Here is a 24,398-nt window from a genome sequence, read left to right as displayed (position 1 = left end):
TGAAAAGTATGCGTGTAATAGCCAAGTCATGAGCATGCTGTTTCTCTTCCTCTGCAGTGGAAAGCAAAGTCTGGTGTTTTCTTTCCTGAGTCAGGAGTAAAGTGGAAGAGAAAAGAGATAAGAATGGAAAGTTGTTGTTGTTCAGCGAAATGTGCTTCTAGAAGATGTGGAAAAAGGACATTTCAAACTGATTTTATTTGCTGGGTGTAATGTTAAAAGCAGATTCAGCCAGAACCCAAGACGCAGCCACAACAAGAGGATGGTAACCAAAAGGTTTTATTACAAAAAAGTAAAAGGTGTTGAAGGGTGTGGTAAGACTGGTGGGTCAGAGACGAGGAATCCACAGGGGTCAGGAGTCCAGCCGGGGGGGGGGTAGGGGGAATGGACAGGGGGGGAGATCTGTGGGGGGTCTGAGGGGGCAAACAGACGATGAGGACAAAATCCACCAACCGGAGACAAAGTCGTAAAACAGTCCAGGGTCATGCACGGGAGGTTCTCAGGCAGTGAAAATCCAAAATCCAAAAGGCAGGAGGCAGGGTCAGAAACAGTCAGGGTTCAGCAACAGGACTCTCTACAGCAGAAGGATCAGGCAAAAATCTGTGGTCGAAAAACAGGCAGGATCAAAAACCAGACAACTCTTGGAAACATGAGATAACAAAGGCTTGAAAGCTGTGACAGGGGCAACAGACGATCTCGCACTGAGCTGGTGACGAGCAGCTGTTTAAGTAGGAACCAGCTCAGTGCAGGTGAGGGCAATAAGCAATCAGCACAGCCAAGGCAGAGCTGAAGGGCTGGAATCATGACACTGGGTATAAAATCTTCCTGCGATAGTTTCTATAGTCAGCTCTGGATTTATAGCTTCATAAATGCTTTACAAAAGTATTCATAAGTTTTCACATGTTGTCACATTTCAACCACAAATGTGGTTTATAGAAATTTTATGCGATGCACATAATAGTGCAAAGTTGAAGAGTACAGAAATTCTATTTTTTACAACCGAAAACCTGAGAAGTTTATTTTCATCCTAGAAGTTTGACTTTTTCCAGGATTGCCTCGTATTTAGCTCCACTTATTTTTCTGTCAACCCGAGTGAACTTTCCTTCATTGGTGAAGAAAAACATCTTTCCTGTATGATGCTGCCTCCAACATGTCTCACTTTATGTAGGAATTGGGTTTTCTGGATGATGTCAAATGTTAGTTTTCTTTGATGCACGGCAAAGTTTTGAATGTAGGTTATAAAATCTTATTATGGCTTTGTTTTTATTACAATAGCTTTCCATGAAGGTCAGATTTACAGACTACATCACGAATAGTTGAACTAACAGACAGATCTCTGCTGCTCCTCTAGTGTTACACTGGATGCCTTGACTGATTCTTGAAGCAGTGCCCATTTTTGCCAATTAGCTTAATTCAGTGAAAGTGGATAGCCATGTTTTGGTTGGATATTATTTAATAATGTAATCCGGCTTTTAATTCTTGGTCTTTAATTCTGCTGTTTGTTTACTGATGTTATCTGACCAACCGCTGTAACTTTCATAGAGTGTATGGATTTGAATTGGTACTAAATTACAGCCAGGTGAACTCTACATAATGTAATTACTGGTGAATTTTAACTTAGGGGTGTAAGAGGAAGGAGGGGGTGAAATCCAATCCAAAATTTTTAAACTTTTGGGAGGAACTTTGAAAAACCATGTATCAGTTTCTTTCTTTTTTTTTTTTTTACTTCCCCATTATGTGCAACTTGACATTTGCAACTTAACGTCTTTCCAAACCCAGTAGAACTAGTAATGATGATCAAACTGAACACATCCTGGTAAAAACCAGCTTCTTATTCTGTGCTTTGCTTCATGCAGAGGGTCTTGACTCTTGACTATTGAAAAATAATTGCTTGCTGGAGGCATGGACTGTGTTGAAGTTTTACCCAGTTGCTAACGTCTGGCCATGACACATGCACCAATTTGACTCTATGAAGCTTTCTCATAAGATAACCATCCTACACCATGAAAAGAGAAGTACTGAGCTGAATGAGTCGGCTGTTAATGTTAATTCAATATCTGGAAGCGCTACCAACAGGGACTGTTCATTTGCCACTTTTAGCACTTGCCATTGCTAAAAAAGTACACTCAGACTACAATTTTAAAACAGCGTAGAAAATCGACGTCATTGTTCAGAACTTCTCCTTCTGGTTGCTGATTGGCCCTGAGGAACCAGAGGAATCCTCTTGAATAGGAGAAAGCCCAGACTGAGCTATGAAGTGAAAATGAAATCTAGTGGAATTTGCCTAGGAAAGCAATGGGTAGTCTACACTAAACCTGTAATTCTTCAATAATTTTTCTAATATTGCAATGAAGCCACTAAGACGTTCTTAATACACAAAATCTTCTCCTCTCAGCCTGCCAATAGGGAGTGAGGGAGATCTCTTCTTTGCTGCCATCTGTCATTTGTGTCCCAACAGCTCTCACTTTTTGTAGCCAAGCATTGATTCATGATATTTGGCAGGTTGCATGTTGACCTTGGCGTTCTGACAGGCACATGATGAGCATGTGGCGTCACGGCTGCATTACATACCGCTTGTTCTGTTTCTATAGTTGAAGACAGAGGACCATGCAGCAAAAAAAAAAAGAAAAAATGCACAGTCAGCAATTTCTTGTCCAAAGCAGCTTTATTCAGCCATTTAGGCAAGTCCTGGGGGTTTTGCTTTGGGGGCTGTGCGCACATATAGACTCTCGTCACTTGAAAACACTCAGCCGCGGAATTTCCTCAGAGTCTCCCAGGAATGAAAGTACTGGAGAATATTTAATGGGATTTGCTTGGCTTGACTCTGCAAACTTCTGTTTTGGGAGCCACTTTGTCAGTCCCCAGTGTTTGGTGTAATCACTTAAATGGCAAATCATGTGATTTCTGAATACATTCAACATTAAAATTAACACTCTGAGTGTGTAAACATTGCAATATCACGCAGTTCCCTTTCTGGTTAGCTAACCATTTTGTTTGCGTGTGTTCTTAGGGGTTTCCTGGTGACTTTGGAGAGCGGGGACCACCTGGCCCTGATGGGAACCCAGTGAGTGGAACTACATTAAAATGAAATACGCCTTTCATGCAAACACAATTATACCCCAAAGAGATTTAAATTGATTTCAACTGCTGATTACACAGTGCACTGTAATTTCACACAAAAAATCAACATTGGTTCTTATCACTTCTCCTGCAGCTGCAAAAAAGCAGAATCATTACTTGGAGATCCAGAGTAACTGAGTCTAAGCTTTCTTGCATATTCCTTCACAGCAGGACCATTTCAGTCCGATACAGGAATGACCACAAAGCAACTCCCTGCAGTTGTTCCACTCACCCATCATCATCCATGCTGATGTGAGGGCACCAGCAGTTTGACTCACTGCTCCTCTTTTCGTAGTTTGACCCTAACCGCTTGTGATTGACAGGGTCAGTGTTAGATTAAAGACTGGCTGACCTCCAACAGCCTGCTGCAGGCTACATTTCCTCTCCCTGCAGTGGGAAGCGGGGATTTTCCATTTGGCCTGATTCATGTTGTTTCGTTCAAAGAGAGACCCAAGGAGGTGACAGGAAGGCCACACTGTGATGTGCTGTGTCCTCCATCTCTCCCTTTTTTGCAATGTTTAGAGTGGATGGAGGCAGGGTTTGGACAACAAGCCAGCCTGTATTAGTGGCTAAATCGCTCCCTTGAAAAGCTAAACATAGTGGGAAAGAATTTTATTCAGCTTATTAGAGCGGATAGAACCAGCATTTATCAAAAGAAATATAAAACATATTGTATTCTTTGAAATGGTTGACTAATACAGACCCACAATCAGGATAAAAGAGGGTACACCCTTTTGGAGCATAAGAACATGATCAAAATGATCTGGTTTTGGGCATTTTCTAAGTTATATACATGTAATTTTGACTCCACAAGAGTTTTGTAACAAAACTGAAGCCAAAATAAAAAGCTGTTTAAAAATCAAGTACATCCTTGCTGCATCTGTAAGAATTGAGAAGGGAGGGAGAGCTGCTAATAAAATAACCTTGAATAAGTGAGAATCAGCAAGATTGACCAGCTTTAAACATATATCAAAACCAGCAGAAAGTGTCTTTCCCTTAAAAGTATGTTGCCGTTTAACTTAGCTTTGCACCGTTTTATCTGAACAAAGGAACAGAGTAATTAGGAAAGATGAGACCAAAGCGTCATATGACAACCCCCCCCCAGAAAACAAACCAACATGCAAACAAAATCCATCACCTTGGTACAAACATAGGAACTGGGCTCAGTGAAGTCACAGTATTGGACCAGGTGTTGTGTGGTCAAATGTGAAGCCAGAAGCTGGACACATGGATTCACTAAAACTGAGTAATCAACAGCAAAATGATCCCAGATCTCAACGTGATTGAAATCTGGGATCATTTTGGGATCACATGAATGCTCTGTTGTGATTTTAAAGAGTGTATGTTACCTAAAATGTACTTTTTTTTTTTGCTTTATATGTTTTTTTCATCAAAAAAATACCCTCCATCTCCTGTAGTTTTGCTTTGATTCTTTCATGCATGAAATCCTTGAATCTCCCGTGGGCAACCATTGATGGCTGCATAAACATTTACTTCTACAAAACTCCTCCTCTCAGCAGGAGTCTCCAGCCGAGCTTCCGCCTCACAGGTCATCCCTCGCCCACGCTTCCCTCACTTAGCTCCTCCAGACTAGTGGCAGCAGCAATTACCCGGTGAAATTGCACATCTACGGAATTTGTGGCTGGGAACATCATAATGGAGGAGCATTGTTGTGATGAAGATGGATTGTCAGAAAGAACAACAGCTTCTTAAAGAGACAGAGACCCAATTTCAAAGTGTCAAATTGTAAAGTCTTTCTTTTGAGTTATGTGTGATATATGCAGCATTTTATAACTGAAGGTAACATATGTACTTTAATGTGTGATAAAATGGCACCGTGTGCCTGAAAAGTACATAATGCCCCCCCTTTATAAGAATTGTGCAGCTTAACAGTGGAAAAAAATGGGCCAAACCTCCCCCTTAATGATTTGAGAAACGGATAAAATCATACGGAAAATAACCCTATGTAGTTGCTGCTGAAGGAGGTTGTAGAAAACATTTGAATTTGATTAACCACAGGCCTCTCATAAAGTTTTTCCATTTTGGCTACATCTTTGTTTAGTCAATAATGTCATGGTATTGTGTGCTTTGTTTCACTTGATCTTTTTTATTAGGTTCTAATAAGTTCAAGATTAGAACTGAAGGAAGATGTTTCACCTTATTTTCCTTCACCACATAAACTTATCTTAGTTGCATCTAATCTCCTGGTTCTTGTTTGTTCAGGGTGAGTTGGGAGTCCCAGGTCCATGTGGAGTCACTGGCCTCATTGTAAGTGGTGATGAATCTTTTTCTGCTACTGATGTTTTAAACATACTTTATTTTCTCACGTAATGTTGCTTTAAGCTGCAGTTTTAAAATGAAATTGAAGGCATTAACTGACATGAGCAACTGCATGTAACAATCATCTCTCTTTAATTACAGAGAAGATAATGAAAAAAAGGGCTTAGACATTTGTAAAGATTCTATTTTTTTAAAAATTATGTTTTTCAAAAGTGATGTGAAATTTGTATTTGAATGTTGTGTTGGTTTCAGGGAGACATGGGCCCTAGTGGCATGATGGGCTTACCAGGGTTTCCAGGACTCAAGGTAAATCCTACAGTTTGGTTTGTAGATTTGGTACAATATGACAGATTTAGTTGCTTGGACGAATTTTGATTCAAATATGAGTTTTATTGATCCTTTATCTTGATTTTTGCTTTGCTTTTGCTTTAAAGGGAGTTCCTGGAAATCCAGGGGTAACAGGACTGAAAGGTGATAAGGTGATCTGCATATGTATTTCTCATATTATTATTTATCTGTATACAGGAATATTTGAGGTGCTAATATATAAATTTAATTTTCTGGATTCCAATCAAAATGAATTCACACCTTGCATAGCTGATCATTGAATGTACAAGAGTAGTAAATTAGTGTTTCCTTTGTGATTAATTTTGATGCGTCTTGTTTGTCAAAGGGGGACGTGGGCTTAACGGGAGAACAGGGGGAGTGTGGATTCCAAGGGGACAAGGTAAGAGTTTACTGATCTGGCTAGAGCCAGATTGTTTTTCAGTGACTTTACATGGTCTGCCTTGAGTTAAATCAACTGTTTGTGTGTCAAGGACAAAAGTATGCTTTTCATTTTGTTATGGAGTAGAACAGATTTATAAACCTGCTCCTGTTGTTTATTTCCTGGTGATATTTGAAGTAAATATGGACTTTTATGTTGCAGGGCAGCCGGGGTTCCCCTGGGTTACCTGGTCCTCGTGGAAAACCTGGACCACAGGTATTTTCTGTACATCCATGACATACAATAAAATACTGAGGCAAAGAATGTCCACTTCGAATCATAGAAGTGTTGGGAGTCGAATTTTATATAACAGTTCCTTCAAGTGCATATTCTAACTTTATACAGAACACATGAGTCTGAGGATAGTTTGATCTTTTTTCACCACCTGCTAGCTTTGTTGTAGGATTTGGCTAAAGAGTTTTAAAGGGTTTGTTTTATTGTTGCATGAAAGAACATTAGTGGTGCTTGTTATGTTTTATATTAAAATTAAGTAACACTTTAAATCGTAAAGAGCAAATAAACTTTATGATCTTGCATTTGTGACCAAGTATTTAAATGATCATTGATGTTAATTTACCCCAAAAAAGGAATTTTGAACATTAAACTCAGTTTCTTGTATTTGCAACCTATAAAAATAAACTACTTGTTCCCTGTGTAATTCTGTTAGCTACAGACCTTTGTCATTTTAATGTGCAGCCTTAACTCAGATGACGGATAATTGTATAAAGATGGTGTGCGTGTTTTTTCCATATTTCACAAAGTGAAATACTATTACGTTTTCAAATAATATCTTATTTACTTTAACTTACCAAATTGTTTTCAAGGTTTTAGTGACTGTGTCTTTTCATAGGGCAAACCTGGAGAAAAAGGCCCTGATGGCATTCCCGGTCCTCTTGGTTCAGAGGTAAATTGACCGTATGTCCTACTTCTGTAAAGAATAAAATGAATAATTTCATCCAGTATATGTCTTTGCACAGTTGTGTGCAGTGTATAAAGCAGTGTTTAATTTTCTGTGATTTTTAAAGGGCTTCCCAGGTGACATTGGCCGACCAGGACAAAATGGTCTGGAGGGACCGAAGGTTAGTAAAGGAACATGTACTCATTTCCACCAGAAGAAATGAAGTGAATTTGTGCCCTCAATGTTTCCTCCACAGGGAAAGGAAGGGACAAGAGGTTTGCCAGGTCCGACAGGAGCACCTGGACTTCAGGTGAGGTTATTTGTACTTATTCTGCAAGCAAGCTAAATATGTGTGAAATGTATTTTCCTTTCAGCTTCGGCAACTTTCTTTTCATCAGGGTGATGAGGGACCAGTTGGGCCAGCTGGACCCGCTGGAGCCGAGGTGAGTGCTGATTGGATAAGCTCTGCAACCGAACACCAGACAGGAAATAAAATGACACTGCGGGAACTCTCACAGAGCACCGTAAAGCACGCTGAGCGGAAGCACACATGTGGCTCTGCCTAAATTTAGCTTCGGATGAATGAGCAGTTTGGGTCTGTTAGTTCTTTGGCTGACTGCTCTTTCTATTGTTGTAAAGCTGTTTTGAAAGCGGTCTTACTGGACAATGTGTCCCCATATTACCAGACTGGTCAGCAAATTGCTATTTACTATGACTGAAAAATATATATAATTGTAAACACAAACAGTTCTAAAATTTAAATCCAAGATTGACCAGATAAAGGAAGTGTTGTTTTAAATCAAAACTTTTCTTTTTTTATTATAATGATAGACCAAGGTTGACTTCCTTATTATGTAGCATGTTTAATATATAGTACTTACTATATCACTATCTCAACATTAACAGTAGGGAGTGTATTCAAGTTTACTTTCTTTTAATTCAATGCTCTTTACTTACTATTGCACCAATGTCCCCTAAAGTAACTTTACAAAATAAACAGGTTCAGGTTCATATCATATCATATTGAAGCCAAATCAGACCAAACTCAAATTTTACTGGTCCAAGATATTCCAGCGTAGCAAGATCATACAATCAAGTTCAGAAATACAGTCCAATGTGTCTAATTCTTTTACTGTACAGTCAAGTTGATAATTTACTGCCAATTAGTAAAAAGTATCTACCTAAGGTAGTTCAGACAATTGCACTGAGTAGTTGACTTTGCAGAAATCCCTCATCTGTAGCAAACATGAAGAATGGCAACAGCAGACGGCCCCCCAGTGGAACCAGACTCTGCATGGATGGCCATTTGTCATCGCTGGGGGTAAAGAAGAGAGAAACAGACAGAAAACAACAAAGTCCTGGCTGGCTCATGCATACTTTCTATTGGAAAGAAAAACAAGTACCTTGGATAATAACAGCAGTATGTTAGTCAATGGTTCAAACAAGGAAAGGGACACAATTAACAACATCTGCAATGGTCCAGGCATATATTTTTGGGACGTAATACAAAGTCAATGAGCAATAGCTTGATGAGTGACAGTGTCCAGTACGCTAACAGAGCTAACTGGCACAGCCAAACATGAAGAGCTAGGCCAGGTTTACCTTCTAGGAAAAGACAAACAGGAGGAGGTTGCAAAGCTAATGGCAGCAATGTGTCTCCTAATGTTTCTGTCCAGAAAACTGACACAATTCAGCAGACAAACAGTGGTCCAGAGGTATCTTCCATGAAAAGGAAAATACATTAAATTCAGGAATTTAATGGCACAAATAGCTCTGTGAGTGACTTTCAAGAAAGCTACCATAACCAAACACATAAGCGCTAGACTAGGTATACCTTCTATGAAAATAAAACAGGTTAATGGCAGCAAAAGCTCCACTAATGACTGTCCAGGACAATAACACAGTTAGGCACATCAGACCTAACTTTCTGATGCCTAACATCAGAAAGTTAGGCATTTCTGATGCTGTGCGTATTTTCTATGTGGAAAGCAAAACAGAGTAATAACACAAGTAACAGCAGCAACACTTGTCAATGGCTCCATCTAGGAAAGGCTGGCCACAAATTTAATAGCATAATAATGCACAAGAGGAGAGTATCAGGACAAAACAGAGACAGTGAAAGAGTAGTCACTAACTCTAAACCGGTAGCCGCATAATTTAACCTGGAATAATCAGCCAAACAAATTATAAGCTTCATTAAAAGAAAGTTTTAAAGATCTGCCTACGAACCACCAGGAAACATCAGAGAGCAAAGTGCTCCTTTGGAGTAAATACAGATCTTTAAATGTAAGATGGAGATTATTTACTCATAGCTTTAGATGTGGAAAGAAGAGTTTTAAATTGACATTTGACATCTTTTTCCAAATATATCAAAATGAAAACATTCCTCCCAAGTTAAACTACTGCACAAACTTTACCAGATTTCGTCTCTTTGAGGTTTACTTTAGTTTGTCGTCTCCCAAAACCATAAATGATAGAAGAAAGCAAACGCAAATGACCAAAAGAGTTTTGTTAGTAATGAGGCCTTTGATGCTGGAAATCGTTCTTTGTTGTCTGAATTATTAAGATTCCTTAAGGAATCTCTTTGTTTTGGCAACAGATGTCGCTTTCTTTTATGCCTCATCCTCTGAAGGGAGAGTTAGACTGGCACATGACATGCTTCCCTGTAGAGATATACTTTATTTCAATTTGTGTGAAGCTGTACACTTCTCTGATTTTTGTTTTCTGTTCAGGGCAGGCCGGGGAGACAGGGATTCCCTGGACTGACGGGCTCAGAAGGACCCAAGGTCAGACTTGAAAGTGGCACAACCACTTCTGAACTACTGTCATCTTTAAATGAACATTCTCTCTCCAGTTGTCTTTTATAGCAACGTATCAACGAGTATGTGTAAATTAGATGTTAATTCTCAGATACCACAGGGGAACTAACTTCTAAGCACATTTCATCTGAACCAAAAGAAAAAAAAAACTAAATGGCTGAATAAGTTTGTGAAATGTTAATTTAGCTGCTTTGCTGTAGGGCGAGACGGGGATAACCGGCGAGGTCGGCAAGCTCGGCGAGAGGGTAAAAGCTTTTCTCTGTTTCTGGTAATTTGTGTTTGACACCTACTGTGTGTGTCTGTTTTATTTGAGCCCCTTAGATGAGCTGTCATTGTTGGGTAGTCTATAATAAAGTTCACAGATTCAAAACACAAGAAAGACTATTTGTTTCTCTTCTTTAGGGACTGCCAGGCTTTATCGGGCCTATTGGGGAGGCAGGAATGGCTGCAGAAAAGGTTACTCTAGTCCTGTTTCATCATACTTTGCATGGATCCTGACACATTTACCTCCAGAATATGTCCAGTAACAATAAATCAGTCAATGGGCAGAAAATGCCATTTGAAATTCAATATAACAGCATGCTTAGGAATCATGATTATCCTTTTCAGTGTGACATTTGTTGATGACCTTTGGTTTCTCAGGGGGATCGAGGGAAAACGGGTGTCCCCGGACCTCCAGGTGAACCTGGGCCGATGGTAAGGAGTAAGTCTGGACCCCGTCTCTTGTACCAGGAGATATTCAGTTCAACATTTAGAAAGGATGTGGGAGAGATTTCCCCAGAAACACTGATTTAAACCAGTATTTCAGGATTCAGAATCAACTTTGTCAGGGATTTATTTCATGATTAAGTAAGTAAAAATTATTATATGATTTGCATTGCATGCTCAATCTATCAGGGTCACTCTGGACTACCTGGAGAGACAGGCCCACCGGGACTGGAAGGGATTCCAGTAAGTTTGCTATTACTTCAGGTTTATGGCTTAAACGTGGGTAGTATTCTTAATGTGAAAATTAAGAAAACTGGCATGCGACTTGGAGATTTTATTTTTTCCACCACGGCAATCTACTATGGGCATCAAACCTTATCGGTCATTTAAAGAAAGGCCGAGGAATGGCAGGACAGAAGAGGTTTGTTCTGTTCCTGTCCTGTTTATACGTCCAAATGATTTCTAATCATGGAATAATTTACAAGAGTTTGATGTTTTTATAGGAAGTCTCAAGTATTCAACTATTTGTGGGTGGTTGTGGTTCCTAAACCCTACAAATACTGGGTTACACTGTATTTATTTCATAGAAATTGCTGGGAGTGTCTATATTTTTTCCAACTTCTTTCTGTAATTGACTATTCTGCTGCCATAAAAGACACTATACTGTAAGGTTTTAGCAAAACTTAAAGTATAGTTTAAGTTTTGCTAAAACTTAAACTATGACTTAAACAGTGAGCAAATCACTAAGATTTGCTCACTGTTTATCAGTTTCAATAGTACTGGATGGTTGAGCTAAAATAATGTTTTTGCACACATTCAGGGCCTACCTGGTTCACGAGGATCTGCTGGCATCAGAGGACACAAAGGCAGGAGAGTAAGTAGCCGGAGTAAATAATAACAGTAGTTCACAAATGATTAAATATTGGTGCTACATATGATATCATGATGTGTTTCTTAGTACTTCTACTGTTTTTGTGCAGATATACACAAAAATGGTACATTTAGGATCTTACTAGTTATTTTTCATCTCACAATAAACATCAGCAAAATTTGCATGTTGTTTCCATCAAATAGAAAACTTGCATTTTCAAAATGTAATTTTTCAGGAAATGAAAATAACATCTTACTTCTAAATCTACATTTTTGCTACATGGCAAATGTGTACAGAGATTATCTAGATTTAGTTTATGTAATGTATTTGACAGGAACCATGAAGAGGACCATTTATCAAAAACATGAAAAGATGCTTTTTACCAAGCTTCAGCTCTTAGCACTAATTTCCATCAATTTCATCATGAGTTCATGAGTTCTTCAACTTATAGAACATTTTACATAAAAACATAAAACAATACAATTTGTTCTATTTACAGACACATTCAGTTATGCATATTGTAAAACGTACATTCAGTAAAAGGTAATAAAAAGATTTTTAAAAATATTATCCTGTATGCATCTCTTGCCTTTTTGATATTATCTAATCAAGTAGAGTCTAATGTAGTTTTGTGTCATTTTGGGTTTGTTTGTTATATTTTTTTCTTTTTTTATGCTGGCACATCAGCATTTCTTTAAAGTCTTGTTTCAAAGTAAGACTGCATATTTTTAAGCCTTTGTGTAATTTTAGCTGTGTTAGGAGTTTATTCCTTTCAGTGATAAAGGAAAAAGGCAGATTATCCTAATACTGTGTTTAGGACAAGTTGACAATGGTACATCGTGTATAGTTGCTATAACTAAATATCTGCCGATATCACTATTTTCTGCTCCAGAGTGCTGTTCGTTAAACATTTAGTGCTTGAACCATTAAAACAAACATGAATAAACAACAAGCACTGGCAGTTATACTGCTGAGATTTGTGTTTTTGTCTCCCTTTTGGGCAGTAAAATGAAAGTAAAATGGCTTGCACTCACACTAACATTAACAAGTGACAACGCCATACAACAAACCTTTCTACTGTGAACTGTCATTAATTAACTGTTTATGTGTGAAATTTAAAGAAGAGCCAAAAAGCAAATGAATAAAAGAAGAGTTTACTATTTCAGTGCAACAAAATAAAAACATATGTTAGTGACATTTCTAAAGCATTTTTTAAACTTTTAAAAAATCACTAGCTGAGCAGGTCCTCCATGTGTTGCCTGGAATGAAGATATTTATGTCTTGTCTTGTAGTCTTTGAGTAGGCCGGCATAATTTCTAAATCCATTATGTTCCATGGCAGATAGAGGATGAAAGTTTTAAAAAAAGACAAATAGTCTGTATTTCAGTTAACCTTTCTGTTGCTTCTCTGTTGACCTCCAGCAACAGAAAATTATGATTTTTGGGTTGGAGCTACAGCACGATATCTGATCCAAGAGTTAAATGCATAGATACAATAACAACATTAATCGGATCGGGCACATCTCTTTTTCAAATGTGTCATCGCAGTTGAAACTTAGAGGCTTCTTCCTTGTTTTTTGGCTGAACACTGAAGTTCAGCTCTACAGCAGTCTTGTCTTGTCCTTCAAATTGTTTTAAAAGCCAAATTTTGCTGTCAGGAAAAATATCTCCTCAAAATTCATACAGTTCTCTGGGCTTAACTTGCTGTGATTTGGGCTCTTTGTAAGTCAGTCATCACTGTCATTTCCTCTCATGTGTCTCTACTGGAAAGGCTTTCCACAGTGAAAGTAGCAGAGCTCCAAGTCGACTGAGTACTCGTTTCATTAATTTGAAAAACGGGCAATATATGTGAAAAAGTAAACGAAATGAAATATAAAAGAAGTTTGTATGCAGTTGTCTCTCTTTCCCTCTCTTGCTCTGTCTCTCTCTCTCTCTCTTAATGAATAAAATTGATCAGTGGGGTATCAGTCAGCTTGTAGATTAATTAGTTTTCCTTATCTGGGAGCTCTAATTAGATATTTAGCAGAAAGGAATATAGGAAATATGTATATTATAAATGTGAATTTTGAAAATACAATATTGACATTTCAGTTGGACTCACATAGATGGATTACAAGATACTTCTTGATTCAATTATTAACCCATTAGTAATTTTATTACTTTTTTATTTATTTCATTAATCATGAAACATACAGATGACTCTGTATGTTTTGTCATACAGTCATTTGGGGAAATTTTCTCCCAAGTTATCTATGACTCTGTATGACAAAACAGAGTCATAGAAACATCAAACTACTTACTATGTTGGAGAAATTCCAAGCAATTGAACACTCCAGTTACAACACTTTTATCAACAAACTCACTGACCTAGAAACACTCAAATAAAATACTAAATGCAAGATTTTTATGCATAATTTGGAGGTATAAGCACCTGACTGAAATATGAGGAAAAGTGTGAAAAAGAAAAAAGAGAGAACTTAAAAAGAGGAATTAGCTATGGTGAGCAACCTTGATCTGGAGCTCAAAGTACCAGTAAATCGCCCTGATAAAACCAATGAGGAGACATCACTTAGTTCTGAAGTCAGATTGATGTGCAGCCTCTCTGGGATGGCTGGATTTGAACCTCATCAGGTGTAATTTTCACACCGTCAAACTGGAATATCGCTAAAATTCAGAACAAAGTTGATAACAGTCTAAAAGTTAACCTTGTTGGATAAGCTGGATCCTTCAATTTATGACATTTGCATGATATTATAAAAAAATTACCCTTGCTGGAACTTTAATTCTTTATAGATACCGCCACAAATTTGCCCTCAAATCATCACACATCCTGCATGAAATTGTGTCGAACATTTTTAACAGAAAGACAAGTAAGGGATTCAGCAATATTAGACAAAAATCCAAATATTAAAGACAATTACATGCCATCAAATCTTTAACAAGTTGATTGGGATTGATAAATGTGATCAAGTTTTTCTTGGTTCTGTGTGTTTTTTCAGACCATTTCAAATTCGTCTCTGTGTCTGCATTTGACAGCTAACAGAAGTCAGCCACTGTGATGTTTTCAAACTCTCATCATGGAGGAGTTGGTTTTGTGCTACAGTGCACCGTTTCTGTCTGTAGCCTATTATCTAGGTTTTCAGGAAGAGACGGCTCCAAAGCACTACATGATATGTTGCTAGCTGAAAAAAAGAATGTAGAGGCTTTGCAATGTATTTGGAAGAAGTTTCCATTTCTAATCACACATTAAATCCGTACTTAAAATGATAACTGATCAGAAAAAAATATGAACAATTTCAAAAGTATACAGATTTCTAAACAGGCAGAAAAAGATCATTACTTTAAAATGCATTACTTGACATGTACTGACATGGATCTAAATGAACAAGCCCAACAGCTTAAGGGTCATATATAGTTTGGAGAATCTCCTCTGGAGAACAAAACATTTAAATATTAAAATATAATATATTTATATTTCTTATTTAAAATGCTTTTAGGAATATTTCCAAAAATACAATTTTTTTTTTACTGAATAGTTTGAGTCAGTTCTAGGGGCAAGAATAACTGAGCTTCAGGACAACAATTTAACTCTGCAGGCAGCACCACAGTTATGATTGTGGAAAAGTGGGGATAAAGTTCTGCACAGTGGGATTTGGGCACACCACGGAGCTAAATTGCAGATGCCAAGCATTTGCTAAGTAGCTACAGTCCGTTTCTCCAGAGTGGGGAAATTTAAAGCACACACTACTAACAAAACTCTCCCAGCTTTCCTTAGAGTGAATAATGGAAATGCAATTTGTTCAACAACATCAGCCCCGAGGTCATTAAAGGACATCTTTTTAATTCTGTTGATCAATGATAACTATTATTCTTTAAACAGGGTCCAAGAGGACCTGATGGTCCACTGGGGGCAAAGGGGTCAACAGGGGTCAAGGTGAGCATGTGATAAAACACTGAAAAGTGACAGTAGTGCAAAATATTAGTGAGGTGTTAAATTATGGTTGATTTTTTTGTTCTGAAACTTACTGTTATGTCTGGCCTCAGGTTTTTATAACTGCATATATGAAAAATAAATAAATAAATTAACCTGTAGAAAAACAAGAAGTCTATTATTCTTAACTCTTTTTTTTCCAGCTGAAGGATATTGCAAGACACTTAGAAATAAAAATCTAAAGTGCAGAGTTGTTTATCAAGGAACTTTAAATAATAATGATGTTGGTAGCACATTATGACTTGAGGGGGATTTCAGGAAGCTCATTTATCCCATGCTGTTTCTTCACAGGGGCCTGATGGTCCACCAGGAAAATTCGGCCTCCCTGGGGAAATGGTGAGAGAAAATAAAATCTATATTTTTCTCTGCTAACAAAAAGTGTTTGAGCAAAAGCTCCAGTCCTGGTTGTGCATTTGTTCAAGTGGTATTTCTAAAAACTTCAGATCAAAGAACTAGTGTGTTGGCTTGAGATGTTATAAAACAGATACTATGTCTGTTTGATCACATAGTAAAATCATGTGAAGTTAGGACGCCCCTTTTAATATTCAGTACTAAACAAGGACATTTGTGCATATTAATGCCCAATAATTTTTTATATTTGCAAAACAAAAGAGATTTAACTTCTGGTGAAATTTTCTCCCAAGTTCGTAGAAACTTTTTTTTTTTCTTTACTAGAATACCCACCTTTGGAATAAAACAGCAGTTCTCTTTTTCACATATTTTCACATTACAACTACAGTATAAACCTAAACCAATTAGAAATGGCAATTATGCTTAATTTGTTAAATATCTTTGCCAAGGCCTTTATTATTATTATTATTGATAATTCAAGTAATTTACACTTAATGACGGACAAGTAACCAATAATTACCCTGCATTGTGTAATATAAAACTCATGATTTCTGTAGAAAATGCCAGCAACCATATTAACCTTATTAACCTTATTAACCTTATTAACCTAGAATATTTATCTTGTCCTGTGATCACATTTTTCCATTTTTGTGGTTTTGCTGCAGGGAAAGCTTGGTGAGCCAGGCGAAGTCGGGCCAAAAGGGTTTCCAGTAAGGGATTAAGGCTCACAGAGTTGTCTGTTAGATTGGGTCAGATCAGTTTTAGTTTTTAAGCATGTGTATGAATACCATCAATGTTATAATTTCAGGGTATCCCAGGACCCTCAGGACCACCTGGAGCCAAAGGAATTGTAGGAGAACCAGTGAGTTGATTATTCAAATTGAGCTTCTATGTATTTTAATAGTGTAACCCTTTAACTGTCAGTCTAAGGGAGAACTACAGTGTTATGTTTTTTTGGCTCTTGCATAAATTCTTTTATTTCCCTGAGCTTTTCCTAGAAACTTCTATCCAGTTGGAAAAGCTTAAAAACATCCTAATCCTCTTCTTCCTCTCCCTCTGTCCAGACCTCATGGACATGAACAGCAAAGTATGGCAAAGCAGGGACAATTTGATTTACTCCATTTCCTCTTTGTAGAGGCAGCTTTATTGTAGTTTCAGTGTGCCTCTATATCAGTGGGTCAGTTTTACTCACATTCAGAAGCTTTGGTTTATTGTTTGAAAGATTCTGAGCCTTCCAGATGATCTTGCCCCCACAAATACTCACTTTCTACTGAGTTCTTATCCATTTTCCTATTTTTTCCCATTTGCTGTCACTGTCAGAGGTGTTTATCTTACGCCAGAAAATGCTCTTAACCATTTTTATTGATGCCTCTGCTGTGCTGCTGCAGGGGTCATCAGGTCCAGCAGGAACGATCGGGCCACTGGGGGCAATTGGACCAATGGTTAGTTGATCACACAGCTGGCGTCAAAACTCAAGCAGCGTTTTACATTAGTGCCAAATATTAAAGGCTATAACTGTTTCTCAAAGGGACCTGCTGGAAATGCTGGGGAGAAAGGGCCGCCGGGTGAATCTGGAGAGAAGGTGAGGAGAGCAAGATATGAAAAATGAAATGCCATGGAATTATAGCTGCTCAGTACTCCAGATGCATATGTGGAGTTTTGAAAACACACTGCCTTTGCTGTAGTATTCATATCCCTTAAACTGAATAACATTTTATCCTGTTACAAACACAAACTTCAGTTTTCTCAACTGGGATTTACACCAACACAATATGGTGCAAATGTGTGATGTAAAAAGAGAGCTGTACTTGGTTCTTAAAGTTTCTTTAACTGTGACATGCATAAAACGTCAACCCTCTTTTTTCTGAAACCCCAAAATAAAAACAAGTGTAAACAATCGCCTTTAGGTTGCCTTTTGAATCAACTGTCCACATGAGCGTTAAAATTCAGTGGAAATCCAGTTCTTCTCCAGAAATCTCAGATGTTTAATACAGAACATTTACGAACAAAGATTATAAAAACCAAAATAGAATGGTTTTCATTAAAACGTATTCAAGTCAAATGAAAGTCAGTAGGACGACTTGAAGATTGCTGTTCCAGATTTCGCTAGCTGAAAAAAAAGAAAGTTAGTTTTTATATGTACAAAGCTGATTGAGACATTTAAACAAAGACTGCAGCTGTAAGTGTTGTGAAATGTGATTTTATTGATGTGGGGGTGGTCAATGCAAATCCACGGCACTCATCTGTAATAAAATATGAAAACCTTGTCTTATTTTGTAAGTGGTATAATTATGTGGACAATCAAGGTGAATTATTGTGTTTTTAACTCCAGCTGCTTTAATTAAAGTGCCACGTTTGGGTATGCATCCTGCAAGAAAGTGGGAAGCACAGATTTAACTTTGCAATCAAAGGTGGTAGCTTTATTTTGGGGCATTGAAAAACATAAAGCAAATACTTCATAGTCTTGATTGTTTGCTTAACAGGGTTCTGTTGGCTCGCCCGGCAGCATTGGGGAGCAGGGCCTGACTGGCCAGAGAGTGAGTATAATTTTTTCTTCATGTAGTTTTCACTCTGAAAAACTCTCAACATTACTATTGTTCATTTACACAAAAGCGAATGCTAAAAGGAGAATCAAGCACCATGATATCACAGCTTAAATGTGCTTCTTGTTCATTGATTCTTCAGAATGAAATGAGACTTTGTAGTTGTCTGTAAAAATCTACATTGAACTGAACTCAGGTTGTACCTATTAAGGTGGCAATAAAAGCGTGAGACCTCTGAGCTCCAGTATTTATTGTCCGTCAAACATTATTTCTAAATGATAATTTCAAGCATATGTTTTTGAGGAGACACCTGGAATGCATAATGTGTAAAGAAGTAAAAGCATTTACTTTTTAAATATTTCCTTGTCATCCTTAAATATAAAAACTATATGTATTCTATGATTTGTGTTTCAGGGTGAGACAGGCATTGATGGGGAGGCTGGACTAAGTGGACCACATGGTACCATGGTAAGTCTAAAAAAACCACTAAAATTTTACAATTTCAAACCTGTTGAACTCTTTTTTTTATTGCACTAACCAACACATTGGCATGTTGGATGCACAGTGTTGATGCTTGAGGAACAAAGTGAGCAGAAGTTATTAAAGCTGTCTGTCATACACTGCAACTTGAGCAAAAAACTGTTTCTAAAATAACTGAACAGAACCAGTCCAAGAGTCTGCTGAGCTTATGGCTGTACAAGGCAGTTTTAGTTCCACAGGATTGGAAAATGCTACAAATGGATCCTGGCCTTCGTGCAACATTTTGTTGGAAATCTTGAAAACATTTGCAGCTTTCGTTATTTTTTGAGAGCCAAATTTAGTGTGCTTGTGGAACATCCAACTTGAGATTTTACAAAGAAAAAAAGGGGGAAAAAATCCGGTATGTTGATAGCAGAACACAATAAAACTCACAACCTTCTGTTTGGTCAGTGTAGTCATGAGCTGAATTTGAGAATATTATTACTTATACTGTGACTATATTTGCAGCGGCTAAGGCACAGTACCATTTCTTCAGTTAACTCTCATTACTGTCTCCACCTTGAGTTTCAATGATGTCCCAGTTGCTTCGAGGATTTGGTTGAAGGCAAAGGTCAAATGCTTACAAGCCCTTAAAATCAGTGCACTTGGAAACAATAAGGTTGAAGCTGTGCTTGTAGAAACTTCTCATAACTGAGAAAATACCTGAATAAACATTTTCTCTAATAACATTTTACATCTACATCTAGATATGTTTGCCATTATTATATTTAGCTTCCCTGTTAATATTAATCTGCATTAAGATTACATTATCACCACAACAATGAATGCAATTTGTCAATTGATGCTATCCAAAGTATTTTGTCTGATATCAATTTTTGGTCCTCTTTAAAACAGAATCAAAAAAAGAAAAAATACATAACTTCTCAGTTTTTATGTGTTTACACAAACAAAAACACTTTTATATTCTAAAATAATGTATTCTGATTAATAAAACAAATTGGTTAAGCACAGTGCTGTGAAAAAATCTTTTCATTTACAGATTGCTCTTTTTGTTGCACTTACATGTTTCAGCTCATCAAGGAAAAGCAGAGAAAATATAAAAGGAAGTTTCGAGAAAATATCTTAGAAAGCAACAAAATATGTAAAGAAATTCAAGAAGACATGAGAAACAAAGTAACTGAATTCTGTCGGCGTGGAGTGAGTTACAAAACCAATCCTAACACTTTGAGACTCCAGTAAATCACAGTGGGAGCTATTATCCATAAAAGTAGAAAAGATGTAGCAGTGGGAAACCTTCCCAGGAGTGGAAAACCTATCAAAATTGATGACTCATCCAGAAGGTCAGAAAAGAACCTGAAACAGAATCTGCAGCTCTGCAGGCCTCACTTGACCCAGTTAAGGTCAATGTTCTTGATTCAACAGCAAGAAAGAGGCTCTGCAAAAATGGTATCCCAAAAAAACATAAAGGCCTGTTTCACATTTGTAAAAAAAAAAATATCTCTGATGTTCCTCAAGAATTTGATAAAATATATACTGTGGACTGATGAGATTAAAGTGGGACATTTTGCAACATGTCAGAACAAATCTCATGCAGACTTTGTGTTGATGTTGTGATGGAACTTCACAAATTGGACAACTTGATGTAATTTACAGAATCATGAATTCTATAAAGCTCATGCTGTTTGACCATCAACATCATGGAGAAGGATAATGTTTGGCCATCAGTTTGTGACCTTCAGCTCAATCACAGCAGGACATCATTAAATCTGGTTCTGAGTGGCTTAAAAAACACAATGAAGGTTTTGTAGAGGCCTACTCAAAGTTCAGAGTTAAATCCAAGTTAGATGTTTTGGCTTTACCGGTACTTTGAAGAGACTCACAGATCTTGCTGCCCAGAGTGAAACAATCTGATATTAGGTTTAGGAGATCTTTTACATTGGCCCAGGTTGGCTTGGTTAGCTTCCTCCTCCCCCCCTAATACATCAAACTAACATTTAAAAATGTCATTTTTTTCCCTCAGCCTATGTTTGGGGGATGTATTTGTTTTCATGATGCAAAACATTTCAAAAGCAAGAAATCTGAAAAGACATTTACACACACCATTTTACGCCAGCTAACTTCAGTTTGCATACAAAATAATGTGTGCTGCAGGATTGGTCACTGTTCACATGATGCAGTCATATTAAGTCAAATATGTTTACACATTAGAAAACATTAGGAACTGACTGTAGCCTCTTGGATACTTGTCCTGTTTTTCAAACAATATTTTACCCACTTCCTGAATTAGATATCTTCCTTCTTTAGAGTGAAACTGCATTTTTTATTAGCATTTCTATATGCTGCAAAAATACTGTACACCTTGGAAGGGTATACATTTATTTACTTAACAAGTTTTCCACCACATGCTTTTCTTGCAAACACATGTCTTGTGTGGGATTGAAACAAATGCTTCTTGTTCTGATAATCAGACAGGAAATAGTGGGAGAAATGTGTGAACAAGTGTGAAATAAATAAAAGAAACAGTGAAGATAAAAAGTAAAGACTTGTTTTCTATTCTCTTTGGAAAAATAACATTTTGGATTTTTGGTTAAAATCACGTGTTTTAGTCTTAGATGCACCGTTTTGTCCCTGTATGAGGTTATATCTTCCACTTTCAATTCTTTTCCTATTAATTTTTTATTATATTTCCTTTAATTTTACACAGAGATCTGATTTACGGTTGCATTAATTTGGTTCTTTAAAAACAGGTTTATATAATTTAAAAACTCAAAAGGACCAACTGCTTCTTTCAGAAAAAAAATCCTCTAGGACTGAAGTTCTCGTGCTTTGGCCTACTTCGCTGTGACATAAAATGTTCAGGGACCATAAACACCTTGGAAATAAATATATGTCAAGTCACATTTCTGTATTTCATCTTTGAAATTTCTCCAATTCACAGCCCGCTGTGTCTAACTAATAAATAAGTCATGGTTTTGTGTCATTCTAGTTCCACTACTGTGACTCTTTGTTTACATGCCTGAGCTGTCATTGCAGAAACTTCACACTGTAGCTCTGAGCTCTGCAGCAAAACTTTTAAGTAGAGCCTATTGAGTGTGAGGCACACAACTTCTCACTGTGGGCCTTTTCAGACACCTGTGAGTAATGGATACATTTTAGGGTTTTATTTGTAACCTTGAGCATTTGGTTGATATTAGCACCATTTACAGCTTCAGCATCTCTGCGCTCATTAGGTAAGGGTTTACTAGCTATACTACTGAGAAAATAGACGAATATAAGAGGCCTAACTTTTGTGGCTGCGGCTCCTCGGGCTCTGTAGTAACTCGTGTTCTGGTATTTGTTCACTTGATGATGTAGAAAATTTAAAGCGGGGAGTATAAGGCCCGAAGCACCAGCCAAAGTTTAACTGCACCTTCACCACTTTTTGGCACTTGGGGGTAAAGATGTGTAAAAATCTCAAAGATAAAAAACGTCTTCATTGAAGCAGCTAGTTGGAAACAATTCCTCTTTAATATAGTAAAATTATTTAAGGGGGAAACATTCCAGTGCTAAGAAAATCTATTTTTATAATAAATCATGTATACATCACTTGCTATCATCCCTGCTCAATATATGTCGTATAATCTCCTTTTTCCAATTAATGCGCAAGAGTTAATTTATTGTAGGAATTAAATTAACTCTAGCAACACCTTTTTGACATTTTTCTTAAATAAAGAATGATGATTTAAAAAACAACTTTCCTTTCACTCAGTTGGAAAAAAAACATTTTTTCTCAAACATTTGGGATTTGTGATTGCATTTTTAAAATCACCACATCAACACAAACCAGCCCAATAAATGTGAAACTCTCTCAGGGCATCTAAACTTAGAAGCACAACATTATCTTTTTATTTTTGTTCATTTAAATCACGACTTGCAGCCAATGAAAACCCAGAATTCAGTCTCTCAGAAAATAAAATGTTCTTGCATTGTGACTCACACCATTAAATAACATCAAGAAAAACAAGAATTTTAGATTCAGAAATTGTATCCATGTGTATGCACTCAGTGGTTGTTTTGGGCTCCTTCAGCATGAATTACAGTGAAGGATGTCATGAAGCCGGTGGTTCTGCTGAGCTATTAAGTAAGTCCCGTTTGCCGTAACACCTTGCATTGTAGACGAATGCTGAAAAATGTAATATGAGGTCGTTATCTCACAAAGCTTGTCAGTAGGTGGAAGCATTTCCTGCCACTGACTTTATGCTGATGTCCTTGATTTCCAGAGTAAAAGCTAATTTTACTTTCTCCTGAACAAATCATTAAGTTTGTTATATTACAAAGTCTCAGCAGCTGAGAATCCCCTCTAAGAGTTTGTCTGATTTCTACCAAAAGCAGTGCGGCTTAACTCAAGGGTGTCGTCTTTTTATTTTCTCAGGGCGAGAAAGGAGATGGCGGTCCAGATGGGGCCGGTGGGGACAGAGGTGAAATTGGCCTGAAAGGAAAGGAAGGCAGACCTGGTCCTCCTGGACTTGTGGGGGTCAGAGTGAGTATCTCAAGAGCGATCTTTGATTCCCTTTCACTTCTATTGAAGACAGCTCTTTTTGTCAACTAAAAGCCCTCTGCTCTGACTCTCGGTTAACAGGGTCAGGAGGGCACGCCCGGCAAAATCGGGGAAAGAGGAAAGCCAGGAGAAAAGGTCTGCCAGTTCACTTGCCTGCAGCAAAGCCTTTCATTGTAGTTGGCTCTCAATTGCTCTGTTGGATAGGAACTTGAATATTCCTTTGATGTAGTTGTAAACAAAGTAGGAACTTAGTAAGCTCCATAACAGCAGAAGTGGAGGTTCTTGTCAAATAGAGTTTCAGCATTGAATGTTTGAATGGTCAGATTCCTCCCACATGCATTCAGGCGTGTTTTGTACATACCTGATTATTGGTATGCTTTCTCCAGGGGAGAAAAGGCCAGCAAGGTCATTTAGGTGAGAGTGGACTAATCGGGGAGCATGGAGAGCATGGATTTATTGGACAGAAAGGGGCAAGAGGAACCACCGGCCCCGTGGTACGTTATCATCTCAGGGAGGGAACGACTATGAATTATGGTAAAACTGATTATTTCTATTATATTTTTTGTCAGGGTGTTCCTGGAAGAATGGGCCAACCAGGTGATCCAGGTTTAGCAGGTTATGAGGTAACACACATTTTAATCAGAAGATTCTATGATAAACCTTTAAGCCTTTTGTTTTAAAGCTAAAGGATATCAAATGCACTTCAGCCCTGAAGACATTTGTCTTGGGCTGCCATAAAATATGTTTTATGACAGCCTTGTTTATTTCAAAAAATAAAAAATAAACAAAAAAGCCTTAAGAAATAAGTCACCTGGGTTTGACATGTGTTTTTGTATTTGTGTTGTATGTTAAGAATTGTGTGTTCTTGTCTGATAAATGGATTAAACAGAAAGAAAGATAAAGATCAGATTGAGAAAAATTCTTTATTTTAAAAATTAACTTAGTATCAAAAAATGTTTTTATACATTGTGTCCATAGTTCAAACGACAAAATCAAAAAATAGTTTAGTACAGTGTTATTTACATACAAATAATTTAA

General features: G+C 37.4%; 1 protein-coding gene across 3 annotated transcripts in view; it reads left to right on the top strand.

Moving 5' to 3' along the window:
• col27a1b (collagen, type XXVII, alpha 1b) overlaps positions 1-24,398 on the top strand; it is an 81,667-nt gene that overhangs the window by 40,133 nt on the left and 17,136 nt on the right. For 2 of the 3 annotated variants that reach the window (XM_028033935.1, XM_028033937.1), the window contains exons 13-40: positions 3,008-3,061; positions 5,341-5,385; positions 5,650-5,703; positions 5,832-5,876; positions 6,071-6,124; positions 6,326-6,379; positions 7,014-7,067; positions 7,189-7,242; positions 7,318-7,371; positions 7,436-7,504; positions 9,794-9,847; positions 10,081-10,125; positions 10,283-10,336; positions 10,523-10,576; positions 10,778-10,831; positions 11,409-11,462; positions 15,339-15,392; positions 15,741-15,785; positions 16,466-16,510; positions 16,609-16,662; positions 17,189-17,242; positions 17,329-17,382; positions 18,284-18,337; positions 18,758-18,811; positions 23,235-23,342; positions 23,442-23,495; positions 23,747-23,854; positions 23,930-23,983. In XM_028033935.1, the coding sequence (XP_027889736.1) occupies positions 3,008-3,061; positions 5,341-5,385; positions 5,650-5,703; positions 5,832-5,876; positions 6,071-6,124; positions 6,326-6,379; positions 7,014-7,067; positions 7,189-7,242; positions 7,318-7,371; positions 7,436-7,504; positions 9,794-9,847; positions 10,081-10,125; positions 10,283-10,336; positions 10,523-10,576; positions 10,778-10,831; positions 11,409-11,462; positions 15,339-15,392; positions 15,741-15,785; positions 16,466-16,510; positions 16,609-16,662; positions 17,189-17,242; positions 17,329-17,382; positions 18,284-18,337; positions 18,758-18,811; positions 23,235-23,342; positions 23,442-23,495; positions 23,747-23,854; positions 23,930-23,983 (1,590 nt within the window). The remainder of the gene's footprint in view (positions 1-3,007; positions 3,062-5,340; positions 5,386-5,649; positions 5,704-5,831; positions 5,877-6,070; positions 6,125-6,325; positions 6,380-7,013; positions 7,068-7,188; positions 7,243-7,317; positions 7,372-7,435; positions 7,505-9,793; positions 9,848-10,080; positions 10,126-10,282; positions 10,337-10,522; positions 10,577-10,777; positions 10,832-11,408; positions 11,463-15,338; positions 15,393-15,740; positions 15,786-16,465; positions 16,511-16,608; positions 16,663-17,188; positions 17,243-17,328; positions 17,383-18,283; positions 18,338-18,757; positions 18,812-23,234; positions 23,343-23,441; positions 23,496-23,746; positions 23,855-23,929; positions 23,984-24,398) is intronic. The other variant, XM_028033936.1, reaches the window with a different exon arrangement.

This window comes from Xiphophorus couchianus, chromosome 12, assembly GCF_001444195.1.
Source record: "Xiphophorus couchianus chromosome 12, X_couchianus-1.0, whole genome shotgun sequence".
NCBI lineage: Eukaryota > Metazoa > Chordata > Actinopteri > Cyprinodontiformes > Poeciliidae > Xiphophorus > Xiphophorus couchianus.
The sequence above is the reverse complement of the archived record's forward strand: the minus strand, read 5'-3'. Positions and strand labels throughout refer to the sequence as shown.